Source organism: Cannabis sativa, chromosome 3 (genome assembly GCF_029168945.1).
Source record: "Cannabis sativa cultivar Pink pepper isolate KNU-18-1 chromosome 3, ASM2916894v1, whole genome shotgun sequence".
Classification (NCBI taxonomy): domain Eukaryota; kingdom Viridiplantae; phylum Streptophyta; class Magnoliopsida; order Rosales; family Cannabaceae; genus Cannabis; species Cannabis sativa.
The window spans coordinates 1278116-1295564 of NC_083603.1; the positions used below are offsets into that span (position 1 = coordinate 1278116).

A 17449-nucleotide genomic window follows, 5' to 3' on the forward strand; every position below is an offset into this window, starting at 1 on the left:
TAAACGTCACTTAATTATTAATAGTTTGATAAATCTAAACTGCTTAGGATTCTCTACATACGTCACAGAGTTCTAATCAACAGTTCAAATCAAATTACACTACCTATTTTATATATAGTTAAAGGAAGATTTAAGAAATTATTTTAGAAATATATAAAAATATATATATATATATAGTTGTACAAAATTTTAAATAATTTTACGATTTTTAAGATTTCATTTACATAAAAAAAAAATTATATATATTTATATTATACTCTTGTTATTTGTTGTTAGTTTTTTTTTTTAATTATTTTAATATTATTTTGACATTGTTTTCCTCAAACTTTCGTGTGATTATTTCCTGTTATTTTTTTAAAATACTATAAAAATAAAAATATATATTTGAATGTAAAAATATAGAGTTTTTACCAATAGTTTGTGTAAATTTTCCAAAATTTAATATACTTCTTAAATGTAAAATTGACATTTGATAAAAACTTTTACATACATCATATTCTAGAAGGCAACACATATATCTTTTCTTATAAAACTATCTATAATTAATAATTAGGCCATTAGGTCATATATATATAGATTTTTCGTATGGGAAAATGTAGTAGAATTTATTTTTATATGGCATAAATAAATAATACAAAAAAATATAAAATTAAAAAATAATTAAAGTTTAAAATATGGAAAAAAAAATCATAAATGAATTTAATAAAACTTATTAAGTTTTGCCAGAAAAGTTGACTGTGCCAGAAAGTTATTGCCATCGAAAAGTCATTGAAAAAGTCACCATTGTTGGAAAAGATACCGAAAAAGTCATTGTCGCCAAGAAAATAAAAAGTCATTAGAAAAATCACCAGAAGTATATGTCTCAGATTTAAATAAAAATAGAATCGGTTCTATAGCATAATGAATAAAAATAAATAGTTCAAACCGGTTATAATTGAAATATAACCAGTTCTGTAACATAATGAATAAAAATAACTAATACAAAATAACTTAAACCATTTATAATTAAAATAGAACTGATTTTATAACAATTTTATAATGAATAAAAATAAATAACACGAAATAACTCAAACCGATTATAACTAAGATAGAACCATTACAAGCCTAGAAAGACCTTTTGATTCTTGGTTGTGCATTGATTTACATTAGTGGATAATAGTAAGTATAGCAAGCATATGAAATATTTTGAGTTAGTGGATTGATAGTTGTAATTGGCATGCAGAAATTGTTTCAATTGTTAGTTAAATGTGTTTTATGGTTTCATGAGTTGAATGAGAACAAATGTTGAAGTGTGTCAAGGGCATAATTGAGTTGAAATTCTGGATTGTTATGCATAGGTGAAATTTTTTCATAATCATGTTATTGAGTCTACTTGAAAATTGCTCATGTTCCGGGAATTGACTTGTTTAACTTGTGTTTTTCGATTTAGTGTTTTACTCGAGGACGAGTAATGATTAATTTGGGGGAATTTGTTAGGGTGTTATTAGTAATATTTTTTAGGTTAATTTTAGTGTGTTTTTAATTAGTTTTACTCTTGTTTGAAGTAATTTTACGCTTTTTGTTATCATTTATTTTTGCAGATTTAAAATAGATTAAACATGGAAAATATGGAAGGAATATGATGAAAAAAGATCAAATAAAAGATCACTGCACACAAAATAGGGGGTCAAGCCCATGCCTAGGTCCGTGTCGATTGCATCCTGTAGGCGTGTGGATTTTGCAACACAGGCTGCGGCATAGGAAGTGCATGTCGCGGCCCGCCCCCTTCTAATCCAAGCAGAATAGGTTTTCAGTGTCTTTTATCTTTTTTTATCATTTTTTAGCTATAAAAGAAGTGGGCTTCCATAGTTTTCAGGAATTAATCAAGGAGTACGAATTTTGGAGAGCAAAATCGATATTGAAGGTTTTCTCAATAGGATTTTCAGCATTCTTTTCTTCTCTATTTTCTTCTTCTATTCTAAATTAATATGTGTGAAATTGCTACGATGAACATGAGTAGCTAATACAGTTCATTAGGGTTTAGATGGATATTGATTGACATTAATTTTTAGTTTTAATATAATTTAATTCCCTCTCAATTTCTATGTATTCTATTTCATTCGTACTTAATTTTTTTTAATTGGCTAGCCATCAATTAATTGTTTATGATTTTGATACAAAATTTGAAAAGTGAGTGTCGATTATGTTATAGTGAAATAGAACCAAATTTTGATATAAGACAAGAGTACCTATATGGTTTGGATAGCTTATAGGGTTTCTGTGTTTAATGCCTTTTACATGTTTAATTTATCACAAGAGTAGAAAGTTTGCATGTAATTGAGGTTTATATATCTGAGAAGACTATAAGTTACCTAAGTAAATTTGCTATTACATAGAATTTGGTAATAGGAATAGAATCATATTAAACCATAATCAATAGATGCAATTAAAATAGAAGACCCTAACTTTTAATCATCGTTAGTTTACATATTAATTACTTGTTTTCTGTTTTTACTGTTTCTTTATCGTTTTCTAATTTTAATTTTCTCTTAATTTCGATATAACCAAATAGAAGTAAATGTTTAATTTTAAAGTATTTCACTACAATCTTTGTGGGATTAACTTTCCTCTTTTGTGAGTCTATAACTTATCTACAATACGTATATTTACGTGTTAAAAATACCACAACAGAATACTAAATGAGTAATATAACTAAAAAATGTCTACACATATAGCAACCACTTTCATACTAATGATTATTCTATCAACTCAATCCACACATATATGACCCGTTTGACACATCTTTTAAAAAAAACTAAAAGCTACTTGTTAAATAAATTGTGATAAAAAAAAATATTTGATAAACCATTCAAAAAAAAATTATAGAAAAGCTACCGCCAAAAGATAAAATTGTTACAACTCAACTTTTAAAAAAAACACTGGTTTGATTAAAAAAAATCTATAATAAATTTATTTGTACTAAAAATATATTTATTTATTTATTATATAACAAATAAGTTATAATATAATAAATAATATTTAAATATTCTTTTTTTATTTTGTTTTGAAAAAATATTTTATATTTTATATTTTATTATTAATATTCCACACCAACTTAGAGTTTTTCATATATTTGAATTTTTAATTTTTTTACATGTAATAAAAATATAATATAATTTATTTTATCAAATGCATCTGAATTTATTCTTTTAGAAGAAAATAATTAAAAATATAAAAAAAAATTTAAAAATTTTATATAACATAAGTTGTTTTTATATGTTTGTTATTATAATCAATTAGATTATAACATTAATGATCAATATAATAGAATCTTAACAACTCACAACACTTTAAAATTTATAATTTACCAAACACTCTGTTCAACTTTTTTCTATAGTTCTACTGTAGCTGTTTTTTCTCAAACATAACTATAATTATTTTTCCCACAACACAACTATATATATATATAAATTTTTATATATATATATAAATATGTGTGAATTAGATTTGATCGTTATATTTATATGTCAATCAACATTTAATTTATACAAGTGTAAATTTTTTATTTTTCAATCCAATCCAATCTGCACAAGTGCACACTTTGCATATTAAATTGAATAATGCGAATTGAATTAAATTGAGTATTTTATAAACACCCAAATCTCATTTTTCAAGTCGTGTGTTTAAAAAATATTATTGGAGATGGTCTTATGTCGTATTTTTTTTTTTAATTTTTTGTTTATTGAATTTATTTATGTTAAAAATGATTTATTTGTTGAGAATATTGTACTATATACCATAAAAATGGTATATAAAACCTTAAATAGTGAAAGAGTGCTGTACTATAGACAAGAAAAAAGCCTCTCTCTTCTTATCTCCAATTTTTTTTTATGGATAGATAACATTTCTACCAAAATCTTCATCTTCTTCATTTTCACAAACACTAAACACAACAGAGAGAGAGAGAGAGAGAGCTCTTTTTTTTCAACAATGGCGACCTGTACTACAATCACAACAACAACAACATCTTCTTCGCTCGTGCTATCATACGCCACCTCTTCTGTACACCCACAAGATATCAGCATCAACATCCACTCTTCTCTTCTCTCCTTCAAACCAAAACCCCTTTCAAGAACTTTTTCTCTCTACCCACTTGTTCTGAGGCGTAGAGAGAGAAAACCATGTAAATTCGTTGATGGGTATTTGAGGAGAGACTCCAACAACTCATCTGGGCATTACCCACTTGTGGCTGTTTCCGCTGTGGCTGCTGAGGCTGAGGTGGCTGAGGCGGTGGAAGAGAAGGAAGAAGGAGCTGCTGGGTCGGCTGCTGTTACTGCTCCTAAGAAACCCAAAAAGGGAAAAGCTGCTTTGCTTTTGAAGAGGGATAGAGTATGTGATGATAAAGTTTGGATTTTTATTCTTAATTATGTATCATTGTTGAATTGTTGTTGATTATATTGATGTATTAAGGAAATTCTGTGTTTGGGTTTAGTTTGTTAATTATGTTTCATTTGTTGAATTTTTGTCAAATTATATTGATGTTTTAGGTGAATTCTGTGTTTGCTTTTGTTTGTTTTGAGTATTTTTTTTTGGGTTTTGTTTTAGTATTATGAGGAATTGGCTTGTTTTGATTGACAATAGTATGCATACAAAGTAACAATTTTGTTATGAAAAGAAAAAAGTGAAGGAAGTTCGTTTCATCATTGTTGAATTTTGTTTTCTGAATTGGTTTTTGTGAGAAAGTAGTGGGCTTGTTTGTTGGTTGATGTTGGGAATAATCAGAATTTGTAGTCATGGAAAAAATTTAGAGTTAGTTTGTTGATCATATTAAGGATACAACAGTTTTTATAGCTTTTGTTTGTTATGTGTAATCATAATTTATTGGTATGAATGAGGCATATAAGAGAGAAAATCTTTATTATTAGTTTTCACAATCTGTGAAGATTAGTTTAATGGATCAAACACTCAATTTTTGTTATGTTTTAACAACTGTCAGACAAGGTCTAAGAGATTCTTGGAAATTCAAAAGTTGAGGGAAATTAAACAAGAGTATGATGTGAAGACAGCAATTTCTTTGATGAAGCAAATGGCAAGTTCGAAATTCACAGAAACAGCTGAAGCGCATTTCCGCCTTAACATTGACCCGAAATATAATGATCAACAGCTAAGGGCAACTGTAAGTTTCATGATCCTTGATTGGTGATTGATTGACAATTGTGTTTATGTTTGTTTTTCTACTTTTTATTTCCTCCTTTGATCTGGGGCATTTTCTTTAATAGGTAAATCTTCCTAAGGGAACTGGACAGACTGTCAAAGTGGCTGTTCTTACTCAAGGTTGTTGCTAATTTGCTTCTCTCTATTTTGACTTACATACATATTTCATTTACAAGCTTAAGGTTTTATGGTGGGGTAAGTATGAGTAGATTAAAGAACCAATTAGACTCCTTTTACATGATATTCGGCGGATGTAAGTTTAGGTAATGTTTCAATGATATATTTTCCATGTTAAGTCGGCCCTTCCCCATTTTCAATATCCGCAAAATGAAAACAAGACACTTAGGTTATCAAGTGTACCATTTTTCGTATGTTTGGCGTATAGTAGAACGGGTTATGAGCTTGTGCTTGTAATCTTGATGATTTTCCCGTAAGTGGATTTGTTTTATGGGCTGCATTTCCAAGCAACCTTGGTGTCGGTTAAGGCTAATGCTCATGATTTCTCCATAGGAATCCATTTGTAAAAGTTCTCTTTCGACTACAATTGAGTGCTTATTTTATGTAAAACGGTTTTACCTAGTTATTTGTGTAAGTTAATTTTCTTTAAAAGGTTCATGGACTCTTTGTGCTATGATTGAGTTTTCCTTTTATTCTTCTTCCACATGCCTGTATTGACTGCTTATTATTATAACTACAGGAGAAAGATTCGATGAAGCAAAGAACGCTGGAGCTGATTTGGTGGGTGGAGAAGATTTGATAGAGCAGATTAAGGGTGGATTTATGGAGTTTGATAAGTTGATTGCTTCACCAGATATGATGCCTAAGGTGTTGCTCTGAATATCTTGTCTTAACTAAAATATATGAACTGCTTAAACATAACATGCAATAATCGGTGAATAACTAAGACATTTTAATGATTTCCATGTTCGTCTTAGGTGGCTAGCCTGGGAAAAATTCTTGGACCAAGAGGGCTCATGCCGAATCCCAAAGCTGGCACAGTGACCCCTAATATCCCTCAGGTATGATTTAAAGAATATCACTTTCTCTTAGCAACTTGCTAGAGCTTTTCCGATAAATGTGTAGTCGCTTTAAGTGGGACGTCAAGTCTTTCCTAAACTTTCACAAAAATGCATGTCTGTCTAAATCTAAACTATGAATCTTGACAGGGAAAATGGAGAAGTTGAAAACCTTATTTCAATGTAGCGAAATGTTTGTTTGTTGTATATGCAGTTGGTTTTAGTTTTGACTGAGTTCGGTTTCATTTACCTTTTTTTTTCTTCAGGCTATTGCAGAATTCAAGCAAGGAAAGGTTGAATTCAGAGCGGACAAAACCGGGATAGTTCATTTGCCTTTTGGAAAGATTGACTTTTCCGAGGAAGATCTTATTATAAACTTGCTTGCTGCAATAGTATGTCTTCTTCGTTTCATTCATTGTATTGAATTCACTCACTTTCAGCTAACAAAAGAAACTAACATGTTTTTCGACACTTGAATATGACAGAAATCGGTAGAAACAAATAAACCATCAGGAGCCAAAGGTGTTTACTGGAAGAGTGCATTTGTATGCTCATCAATGGGGCCTTCAATTCGGTTAAACATAAAGGAGATGTTGGATTACAAGCCTTCATCAGATGAATGAATGAAGAGAACAAAACCTGTAAATGTTGGCCTTCAATTTGTTTATTAAGCCTCGTAAGGTTGGTTTGCTCGTCTCGCCAAGGATCATGCCGATATTAGTAGACAAGGAAAAACAAAAACATGGTAGAAGGGTAACTAGGATGACAGTGGAGAAGAAGACCTTAAATTTTTGTATTTTGATTTGAAGAATTTACAGAGAATGGTCTTCCACAGCATGAGAAATGCCCCTGTATTACTTTCTTTTTTAGTTTATTATTATTATCTATCTATTTTACTTTTATTTTATCAGTCAGTTTTTTCTGTTATAGGCTTTATCAAAACCTCATGATGGCATTGGTGGGTGTGTAGTGAATTTCTGACCTTTTTTTTTTTAATTTATTTCTTGAGTTTAAAAAGCTTTTACAATCCAAGTTTGGGAATAATGCTGATTTGGATTTTTTCTATTATTAGCTTATGAGAAATGCTAAAAGGCTTATCTATAATGGTAACATTGTACATACATATATGATCCATAATTAAGTGAAAATAGTTAAAATTTTAATACTCTTTGATAAACTAACAGAATACTAAACTTGAAGTTTCTGTACAAAATAATGACAATGATAAAGTTTGGTCGAATCAATCAAACCCTGTAGTGGTTACTTACAAAAAAGGCCAAGAAATGATTTCACATACATTCTTGTATCAAAATTATGTTCTAAGACAATTATCAGTAGAGAAGTACAAGAACAAGGGAGTAAGAAGTTTCGATATTAACATTTTCCTACTGCGCCTTAACGCCGGTCACATTCCTCCAGCATTCTCCACCACTCCAAACTGAGTATATAAACAAATATAGCTAAGTTATTAGCCTATAGTCTACATTTAGAGAAATTATAATCCTAATTTTTTTCATATACTAGTCTACATTATAGTTATAATAAAAATTTATTTGAATAATTTATAATATCGAAAATATTATTCAAAATAGTTAATTGTAGAACACACGTGCAACTGAGTTTGAACCTGTTTTCTATACAGTTAAATTAAATTATTAATGTCTACTATGACTACAATGTAGATCGTACTATAAATGTTTTTAGAATTTTCCCATATTTTATGTAAAAATTAGTGTTAGAGTGAGGCATTAGTACCTTCAGCAGGCTGTTCAATCCAGGGACCATTCATTATATTTAGAATACTGCATGCTTCACTGTACTCTAGCTCCGGAAGCAACTTAGGGGTAAGCAAGAAACACCTGAATAATCGTCATTACACAAGTTCAACTCAAAGTTCATGGCAATAAAAACTAAGACAAGTATGTCCAACAACATATATGTAAATGGATATACTGTTTTAGTACTTTATCATTTGTTCTTAAACCAATACAATATTCTATTGCTTAATTAACACCATTTTAATACATTACAATATGGTAAATCAGTTCAAAATTCTCAGCAATTTTTGTAAAGAAAAAAAAACAAAAATTATATCAAAATTCGTGGAAAGATACAATTGTAAATTGATTTGACAACTTACAAAATATTATATAGTATAGTATTAAAATATTATATTTCCTAAATTTATTCTATGTCTTGATATTGTAATTGGTACTTACTGTGGCGTATTTGGCTGGCTTGCAGCCCTAACTAACTGCTGGAACATCTTTCTTTCATTAATGGGATCCATCCCTGTAAAAGAAGTAAATCATAGTGTTATATGTGGTTATGTGTATATGAAAATGTGACAATATTACTTACTACATGCATAAACCAACCTTGATTTATCTCGTCAACCACCCTAAAGGGGCAATGTGTAAGGTCTTGTAGAGAAACAAGATAGAGTATAGTTGAAACAGAGCGTTCCTGAAAAGGACATTTGAATAGTTACAGTGAGATTAAGCGCTATCATTTCATTAATAAAATTTCCAACATTTAGTCAGAAGCATACCCCTCCGGACTGATGGTGTGCGCTTAGGACTTTAAGCTCTCCCGTTTGTCTGTTGTCACAAAACCGAACGAATATGTCAACTAATAAGAAATTTGTAAGCAAGGAAGACACAAATATAAAAGGGTTTTCATTATACCCATGATTGCATGTATACAAAACTTCAAATTTGCAGGCTACCTGAATTTTACTTTTATCAGTATACCAAATTGGTCATAGTCCATGCCATGCTCCTCTGGGAAGAAGAAGAAGATGAAATTAAATAAAGAGGTTAGTGCGCAAAAGGAAACTCAATTAATAAATATTTAACTAAGAACTAAACGATGTATACCCAAAGAAACTTCGCCCGCAACAGCCATTTCTTTGAAGTTACGACCGAATGTCTCATTAATCTGAGCAACAAGGTTTCTCAAAGTAGGAAGCCAACTCTCCTGCAAGTAAATTAAGAAGCATTCTATATTAAGATGCCCTAGCAGGAAATGCCTCGGGAAAAACACTTTTTCCTAATCCATGTTATGATGTCTCAGATGTTACACTTATTGAGTGTACACATGAATAATTTCCAACTTAATATATTTGGAACAATCTATTTAAATTACGAAATGCAATCACGAGATCTTGGAGAAAAAATTCATTGAACTCCATATTGAATCCCCTGAAATTTCATAAGACTCATTGCCAAGAGGGCACATGTACTGTATAGAGAAAGATAACTACAAAAAAATTAAACATCACTTGCCTTCAATTGATCTATTTCTTCTTTATGAATCTGTAGCTTCAATTTGTCGTCTTCCAATTTTGTTGAAAGAGCTGCAATCTGTTATTCAATCAAAATTAATTAAGGTATAAACAGTTTTATAATAAGTAAAAGTTGGAGATAACAGAAGAAGATTATACCTGACGTTGACGGTGTTCGTATTCCTCCAATACATTGCGGTTCAAGGAGAAAATACCATTGGCTTGAGAAATATAATCTTGAATTGCAGCTTCCAATTCCTCAATTGTAGTTGGCATCTAAAAGCAAGTATTAAGTGTAAGTTGTTTTTAATACATCCACGAGCCGGGCCAGAGGAAAATAATTCAGTACCAAGAAATAATACAGGGCATGAAATGTTAGTATGCAGTAACTACCAAAAGCAAAGTACAAGTATAGCCAATTGTAAGCAAACTCACCTTAATTGTATGTGTAATTCATGTAGATAACTTTATACTGTAACAGTTTTTAAGGTTTATACACAATGAACCAAAATACTTGCACATGAGCAACTTGTGAGTTTACACATAACATGGAACTAATACCGATAATCATTTTCATACTTAAAAATTTGCCTTAACATAAACAAACCTCAAGAAATTTCTTTCCAAGTTCAGGAGTAAGCACGGCAACCGACTCTGCGTGCCTCTTGGCAGCTGAAAGTTTCTCTTGACAATAACGAACTGCTTCTTTACCTTGACAAGCGAAATGGAATAATGTCAGCCTTTCATGTAGAATATTTATCTCTAAAAACATATTGTTTAAAAATAAATAAATAAATACAGCACAAATTTTGACAAAATAATATGTAGACAACTGCACAAATTTTCAGCTAGATTACCAATATTTTAGACCAAAAGAAAAAAATGGAAGCACATCAAAATGACTACTCACACTCCTCAAGATGCATTGCTGCTTGATGAGCAGATTTTTCATTTTGCTTGATATTGATCTCCATTTCTCTTATCTAAAAACATAATAAACTCGTAGACATCAGAGCAAGCCAATCAGAAGCATAAACAACATAGCAAAAAGAAACAAGGCCTGCAGTTTTAAACATTGACAAACATACATTTCAATATGACCATTTACCAACAAAAATATAAAATTAGTTGAATCAAAATCCAGAATGAACCAATGAGTGACTATGCAACCTAGAGATTTTAGTCAGGTAGATCATGGTGGTTTGTGGATGAAATAAATCTAACAAAGATGAGGGATCAGTAATTAGTATGGCTAAAATATTAAAGGTCATTTGAACATCCCATCCAGCAAACAAATTTTAAAACTTAAATCAAAAACTCAGGGATCAAAAAAAATCAAGTGGAATATCTTAAAAACACCGTGTTACTTCGGCTCAAGACTTAATCAGAAAGTACCTTTGCATCAAATTCAATGGCGGCCATATGATTTTCAGCATGAGTTTGTTTGAGCTTAACAGATTCAACAAGTAGATCCTGTGAAATGAAAAAAAGAAAAAAACGAATTTAATTGAATAAAATAATTAAAAAAAGTGATAAGTTTACCATAAATCTTATGAATTTACCATGCAAAAACATTAAAAAAAAGGCAAAAGTTATCCTGAAAGCAACTCCACCTTAAATTTCATTAATAGTCGGAAACGATCATGGTTATATTTTGCACAGTCATCAATTAGTTTCGCCATAAGGGTATCCAAGTCATCCTCCCTCTCTATCGATTCTACTTTCCGTTTCTTTTGTTCTAGAACAGCAGAACATGTTCAGTTTCTAATAATCATTCAAGTGTAAAATATGGCAAAGGACTAAACAATTTCTACTTACCAATACGGTTTTGCATATCGCGCCGCTTCCTTGATTCAAGTTGTGCAACTCTTATAATCTCTTCCTACAAGGTATACCCAGAGTTTAAATTCCTCACCAATGTGATGAACAGTATTTCTCATGTGTCAACAAATAAAACTATGATTGGATGCTTATGGTCATAGGTGAATATTTTTCAGGCATACCCGTTCTTTTTCAAGTCTAGCAGCTTCCTCATCAATGAGACTTCCCTCAGACTGAAGTGATCGAACACTTCTTTCTAAGGAAGTAATATTTTCTTCTAGCTCCGTAATCTTGGCATTGAGCCTCTCTATTTCCTTATCATCTATATCTGCAACATAGAATCAAAAATAAAAATCCCGAGTATCTCAAAAGTTGTAACTGCTGGGATCACACCAGTATAGAAAAAGATTGTTGAAACATACTGCATTCAAAAAGTCGTGACTGTGACACCATATCTACAGTTGCAGAAACATGATTCCCATATCTAGATTTAGTCCAACGGTAGTGATTTTCTGGAGTCCAGCAATCGAGAATTCCCAGTTTGGAGATCTCATCAGCCATGTGATCAGTTTTCTCTGACCCAATATACTGAGAAAAGTAAAGCCAAGAAGCAAAACACAACCATTTTCAATTGCCAACTTCATATCACCATCCCAACAGACTACTCAAAATTCTAAAAAATACTTATGCAGTCCTAGTATCTATAATATAATCAAGGGCAAAGCATATGAATCATACCGATTTATCCAAATGGCATTGGGAAACCAAAACCTCCCTGACAGCAAAAGGAGCATCAAAGACTTGGTCCAGTCGTGAATCTATCCCAAGTGCCCTCATCTGCCATGTACCAAAAGAAGAAGAAATGAAATATAAACAAACGAATTCAGAAACACTCAGATGTGATATTAAAAATAGAGAGCTTCAAGACTACGGAGATATACCTGGTCAGTAATTTGAAATGGATCACTAGAAAAACGTTGGTTTGCCACGTAGTTTAAAGTTGGAACATCAAATGGTTTTAAGCTTTTGACTAAAAGATCTCGGTCATGAGGATCTTGAGTTATGAAAGACTACATAGCATAAAAATATTATCAGCACAAAAGTTACAAGATTACTGTTGAACAGGTAACTTATCAAAGTCAATCCTAGATACAATTTTAATTACTGTGTATCTCCTAAGAAATGTCAAAAGAATATAAGCCAACAAAACAGGGGAGACTATTTTGGGGAGGAAATTAAAACTGCACTATCACCCAGATAATAATAACAAATTATCTATGAAGTCTATCAAGATGCAAAGTGATCCAAAGGAAAACTAGACCCCTAAAGTGGCTTACAATATGTCAAAACTGGAATCTGTATTCCAAGATAAAGATAAAGCTTGTGAAAAATAAATTCAGAATGAAGTATTCAGATTCATGAACAAGTTATTATAAGTAGGAAATAAGTGGACAAATTCCTGTTCCTGACATGTCACTCGAATATGATGATATGAAGTGCATTACAAATATAACATTATAGCTTAGTCAAAAGTAAACTAAAAATGGATGCCTCGCCAAGGAAATTATTAAAAAAGAATAAACTTCAAATGCCTCATTCAAGATAAATTACAGGAAATTATGAAGAAAACTCCACAAGTAAAATGGAATTGTAGACAGAAACAAGCGCTCGGTGTCAAACAAAACTGAAATATGAAGTACAAACAAAAACAATAATATTTAAATGAAACTACCTTCCAGACGTAGTTAGGAGCATGACCTTCTAAGTAGTTGGCATGATGTCGCTCTGGTACATTAACCTGAGTTTGTGCTCAAAATGACTTCAATGAAGTTATTGTGAAGAAACAATAATCAGTAAACTATACAGCCAAGGCTTTCATGTGTGTACCTCTAGCAGCACCGGACCATAAACTTCCTTTTTAAAATCTTGGCGATGACTCTGCACCCAATCATAAGCTTCAACTATTCTGTGACATCCAGATCTTTTCAATGCTTGCAGAAGTTTCATATTTCTACCCTGAATCTGTTTTAACCTGCAAATAGTAAGGTTGGATTAACTAAATAGTACGAAGAAGTATTGGGTCAAATGAAATCCTGGACATTGCATAGGGAATATGGAGAGCATGATCTTGCTAAATTTAACCTCTCCTGGTTCTCTCCAAGAGCTTTCCTCTTTTGAAACAAAAGTTTTTCCTTCTCTTGTCTTTGACGCATTTTTTCAGTTGCGGATACTCGTAGTTCTGATAGTTGACCGCGCATTTCTTCCTGATGAGAAAAATAAATGAATAACAAGATTAACATAGCCAAATAACTGAGAAACTAAATAAAAATAAAAAAGATTGAAATATATGACTAAAATATATACAGATGATTATGCTGTTTCGATTGAGCAAGAGTTGTTTCACATATTTGATACTTCAACAGAATCATTTTTGGGAAACAGAATGTACAACATAGTGAACTACTTGGATTGAATTTTAATGAAGATTAAATAAGTAGTTCATTTCTACAATAAGAAACTAGTATTATATCATTTTACCCAATACATACAACAACTTACAATTTTGGCCTTAGGAGGTTCGTAAGGAGGCATATTTTCTAATTCTAATTCAGCAGCAGCAAGCTCCTCCTTGGCTTTTAAGATCCTTTGTTGACGAGATTCTTCATTTCTCTTCAAGTTTTCCATTTCTTTGTAACTCCCTTGCACTTTCACACCCTATAAACACTTTGGTGATTATAGAGAATTAAGAATAATAGAGACTAAACACACACAGAGTTGTCCTTCCACAACAATACTCTAGCAAATTGCTATATAAATCCATACAAGAAATTGAGCCCCAGATTTCATGGAGCAACTTACGGGCCTGACAACTCAGCCTATCCTTTACAGGTATATTACAATAATTACATTGGAGAATAAACAAGTCATTGCAAAATATTACAGAAAAACGGAAAAGTATGCCATTAAAACCTACACAAGATTCTGCATCCTCCAGAGTACTGATACGCTTTTCAGCATTAGCATCAATGCGAGTAGCTATCTTTTTAACTTTTTCTTTAAGAATATCTTTATCTCGCTTTTTTTTCCTGCAACCATGTGTTAAGAATCAGAGAAAAACTCTAAACAAGCAATTTGATAGTAGACAAGAAGAAACAAGCACAGACACGACACCTAACATATTGGACAAATATTATACCACATCTATTATCAATTAAAACTGAATAGAATGACATAGCAAAGGTAACAAACATATAAGATAATTTTTTATGCTACGAACTCCACAAATATTTAACCCTGCTGCGTCTTTATGAATGCATCTTATGATTACCATGAAATGAGCAGACATTCATTATAACTTGTGTTATCTTTGGTTTATTACTCAACCTTATAAACACCTGAAACAACTCTTCCTGACTTTCAGAATAGCCTGATTGTTAAGATATATAGAGATTTGAATTTATCACTTAATAAGTACTTCTTCATGCAAGACACATAAATATCAGGTTAAACCAAAACATCATACTCTATAGGTTCTTTAAGATTATTCAGTATTTTTGCAGCTTCATCCAGCTTTTTCTTTGCCTCTTTCTCGTTTTCCTTGGATTCCAAATATTCAGCCTTTATCATGTCATACTTTAGCCACGGTACTTTCTTTTTCATGGTCTCAGCCTACAAATAATAGCAAACATAAAATTTCAAGCATAACTGGGCCTGGAAATAATGAGTACAAAAAGAAAAAGCCACAAACAAACCTTGGCTAGAAGTTCTTCTCTTTGACGAACTCGCTCAACCTCTCTTTGTTGCTCAGCAATATATGCCTTATGCTGATCCAAAGTTTTTTCATTTGATTCAATAGCCTGAAAGAGGATTTGCAATGTGCTCTTAAGGTGGGAGTTTCAGAAATTTAAACCTCATCTTGAAAAAAAAATGTTACTTTGGAAACTTACCCGTTCTAAAGTCTTCACTTCCTGACTTTTTTCTATTAGTGCATCACGCCAAATTGGAAGTTGAGGATCACCAACAGCCTTTTGAGTCTCTTTTAGAAGGTTTACAGGAGATAACCTCGCAAATTCACAGACTCTGTCTTGAGGCAGAAACTATTCTCACAACCCACCACCAATAAAAAAGGAAAATAAGTAATATAGCTTAATTATTTCAAAGAAAGTCTCTGATTTAACAATCATATGCTATGATATTTTAATTTAACAGAATATAAAAGAAAATAGAAAATGATAACATAAAAAACTAAGGGATGTCGAAAAATTCAAGCTTTACAAGTTGAATTTAGCCTTGAAATGAAATGATAGTGAACCATATCCCTAAAGGGCCTAAACCCAAAGTAAAACATCTCACCAAAATTAGTTCAACCGACAGATTCACATAAACTAATATAAATTTATGTATATTTATACATATATATATATATATACATTGTACTAAGGGGCAAGGTTAACAAACATCTTTACACAAGCTTCTATAATGTTACGTCAAGTAGATCTGAAAACTGAAATTATATCACATGTTACATATACAAAAATATATTCCATGCATGAATTTTAACATGTAGAGTTTAATTGCAGATTTTTTTTTCTTTTCGAAATAATTGCAGATTTTTTTTTTTTTATTTTGAAATAATTGCAGATTTCATAATAAGAAAAAGATGCATTCATTGAACTTATCGCTTGTTGTACATGCAATACTTCATAGTTGTAATCACTGATCTAAATAGAGACTCACCTGAGTCAAATTGCTGACTTGGATGTTGAACCTTTCAGTTATTTCAGCAATTTCCTTCTTAGGTACCACTATTCCTAGAACAAATAGATGAGAAAATTCAATACACATGTTCCTTGTTGCCCACAATAGTAATAGCTAAATACTGCATTTCCCTTAATAATATAGCTCAAACCAGAAAGAAGATACATTTCACAAAACCTGACATAAAATTTATACATTACTATGGTCCGAAAAAGCAAGCCTATGATCTTATATGTATCCATTATTTGCCCAAACTCAAGAACTGTTAAGTAACATTTTGATGAAAACTACAACATTACCATTTAACAACCACTCAGACTTGTTACTCGTATCCATTTTTCGCATAATGGTAATTCGCTCCTCTTTAGTGGAGCCTCGCAAGGTAATTTGAGTATAACCAGATTCCTCTCCCCGCTTCACAAAAGAACCAACATCTTTTGCCCGCCCAAGCAGCTAAAATAGAGCACAGATTTCCCATCTTTACAAACTCTCTACCGAAAACTCTTAAACAATAAAGTTATCGGGTACTAACTTACCTTAGGATCACCAGCAAGTCCAAGTGCTATAGCACATACAAGGGAGCTCTTCCCAGATCCATTTGGTCCAATTACAAGGTTCAACCGAGGTCCAGGTTTGCATGTCAAATGACTAAATGTCATAAAATTATGGAGTTGTATCTCAATAATGTTCCCTGGCATATAATCATCATCCCCTCTGAAACAGAGAATAAGAGCTTCCATTTTAATAGAATCAACAGAATATATTCTCATATATGTTACCATCAAAATCACTCTTTTTAAATTTTTAGTACTACAAAATGTCTACCATTGATTATCAAAACCGTAACCATAAGACCCAAAAGTAACAAAAACAACCCCCGTACTGGATTTAGCTAAAGGATCACAAAAAAAAAAAAATATCCCTCTTCGAGTTTCGAAAGCTTAAAATAGCATAAAAAAGAGTCATTTGAGCTTGTTCTAAACCTTAAAACCGCTGATTAAACCCAATTGTTACGAAATCGAAGATAATGGCGAATACTGATCAATAACAGAGAATTTGGACAGACCTGACGATTTTGGGTCGCTTAGAGGGAGGTTCCTTCATCGCCGAAGACTATTTTGCCTGGATTACAACTGTACGAGCATCAAGATTCCAGCAATGGTGATTGATTTTGGGAGAGTGGAGATTGAAGTGAAAGCTAGGGTTTTGAAAAAATTAGATCAAAAGGGAAAGTCGGAGTGAGACAGTTCCCAAATCCCAATGGAGCTTGAATTGGCGCCAAAATGAGTGTTGTGTCGTATGAGGTAATTATAACCTGTATTGCAGCACACGGACACTTTCGCTTGTAACCAACCAAAATTTGCCACGTGGAAAT

The 17449-nt window shown here is 31.7% G+C and overlaps 2 protein-coding genes across 2 annotated transcripts; one reads left to right on the top strand and one right to left on the bottom strand.

Moving 5' to 3' along the window:
* The first annotated feature begins 3662 nt into the window (after nt 1-3662).
* On the top strand, nt 3663-7226 carry LOC115709788 (large ribosomal subunit protein uL1c). Its single transcript, XM_030637999.2, has 7 exons — nt 3663-4368; nt 4976-5155; nt 5259-5313; nt 5891-6018; nt 6129-6212; nt 6476-6601; nt 6695-7226. The coding sequence occupies exons 1-7, from the start codon at nt 3682-3684 to the stop codon at nt 6830-6832; spliced, it is 1398 nt and encodes a 465-aa protein (XP_030493859.2). The 5' UTR covers nt 3663-3681; the 3' UTR covers nt 6833-7226.
* LOC115709787 (structural maintenance of chromosomes protein 5) lies at nt 7157-17384 on the bottom strand. The gene is made up of 30 exons (XM_030637998.2): nt 17141-17384; nt 16611-16788; nt 16374-16527; nt 16054-16127; nt 15264-15413; nt 15069-15173; nt 14840-14985; nt 14291-14402; nt 13876-14031; nt 13459-13580; nt 13204-13348; nt 13049-13114; nt 12258-12386; nt 12055-12153; nt 11739-11904; nt 11499-11644; nt 11314-11377; nt 11109-11233; nt 10891-10968; nt 10406-10478; nt 10103-10206; nt 9655-9771; nt 9497-9574; nt 9089-9188; nt 8938-8992; nt 8761-8809; nt 8588-8675; nt 8429-8501; nt 7965-8068; nt 7157-7647 (listed from the first exon to the last, which is right to left on the bottom strand). Exons 1-30 carry the CDS (start codon nt 17176-17178, stop codon nt 7595-7597), a joined length of 3147 nt encoding a protein of 1048 aa, XP_030493858.2. The 5' UTR covers nt 17179-17384; the 3' UTR covers nt 7157-7594.
* Nucleotides 17385-17449: the final 65 nt, after the last annotated feature.

Bases quoted from the DNA above. Each gene is read 5' to 3' on its own strand.
- LOC115709788 (XM_030637999.2), top strand. From the start codon at position 3,682: ATGGTCTTATGTCGTATTTTTTTTTTTAATTTTTTGTTTATTGAATTT. The intron at 6,019-6,128 runs GTGTTGCTCTGA...TGTTCGTCTTAG, and splicing joins CACCAGATATGATGCCTAAG to GTGGCTAGCCTGGGAAAAAT. The intron at 6,602-6,694 runs GTATGTCTTCTT...TGAATATGACAG, and splicing joins TAAACTTGCTTGCTGCAATA to AAATCGGTAGAAACAAATAA.
- LOC115709787 (XM_030637998.2), bottom strand. From the start codon at position 17,178: ATGAAGGAACCTCCCTCTAAGCGACCCAAAATCGTCAG. The intron at 14,403-14,839 runs GTATGATGTTTT...ACATGGTTGCAG, and splicing joins AATCTTAAAGAACCTATAGA to GAAAAAAAAGCGAGATAAAG. The intron at 10,479-10,890 runs GTACTTTCTGAT...TTATGTTTTTAG, and splicing joins CCATTGAATTTGATGCAAAG to ATAAGAGAAATGGAGATCAA.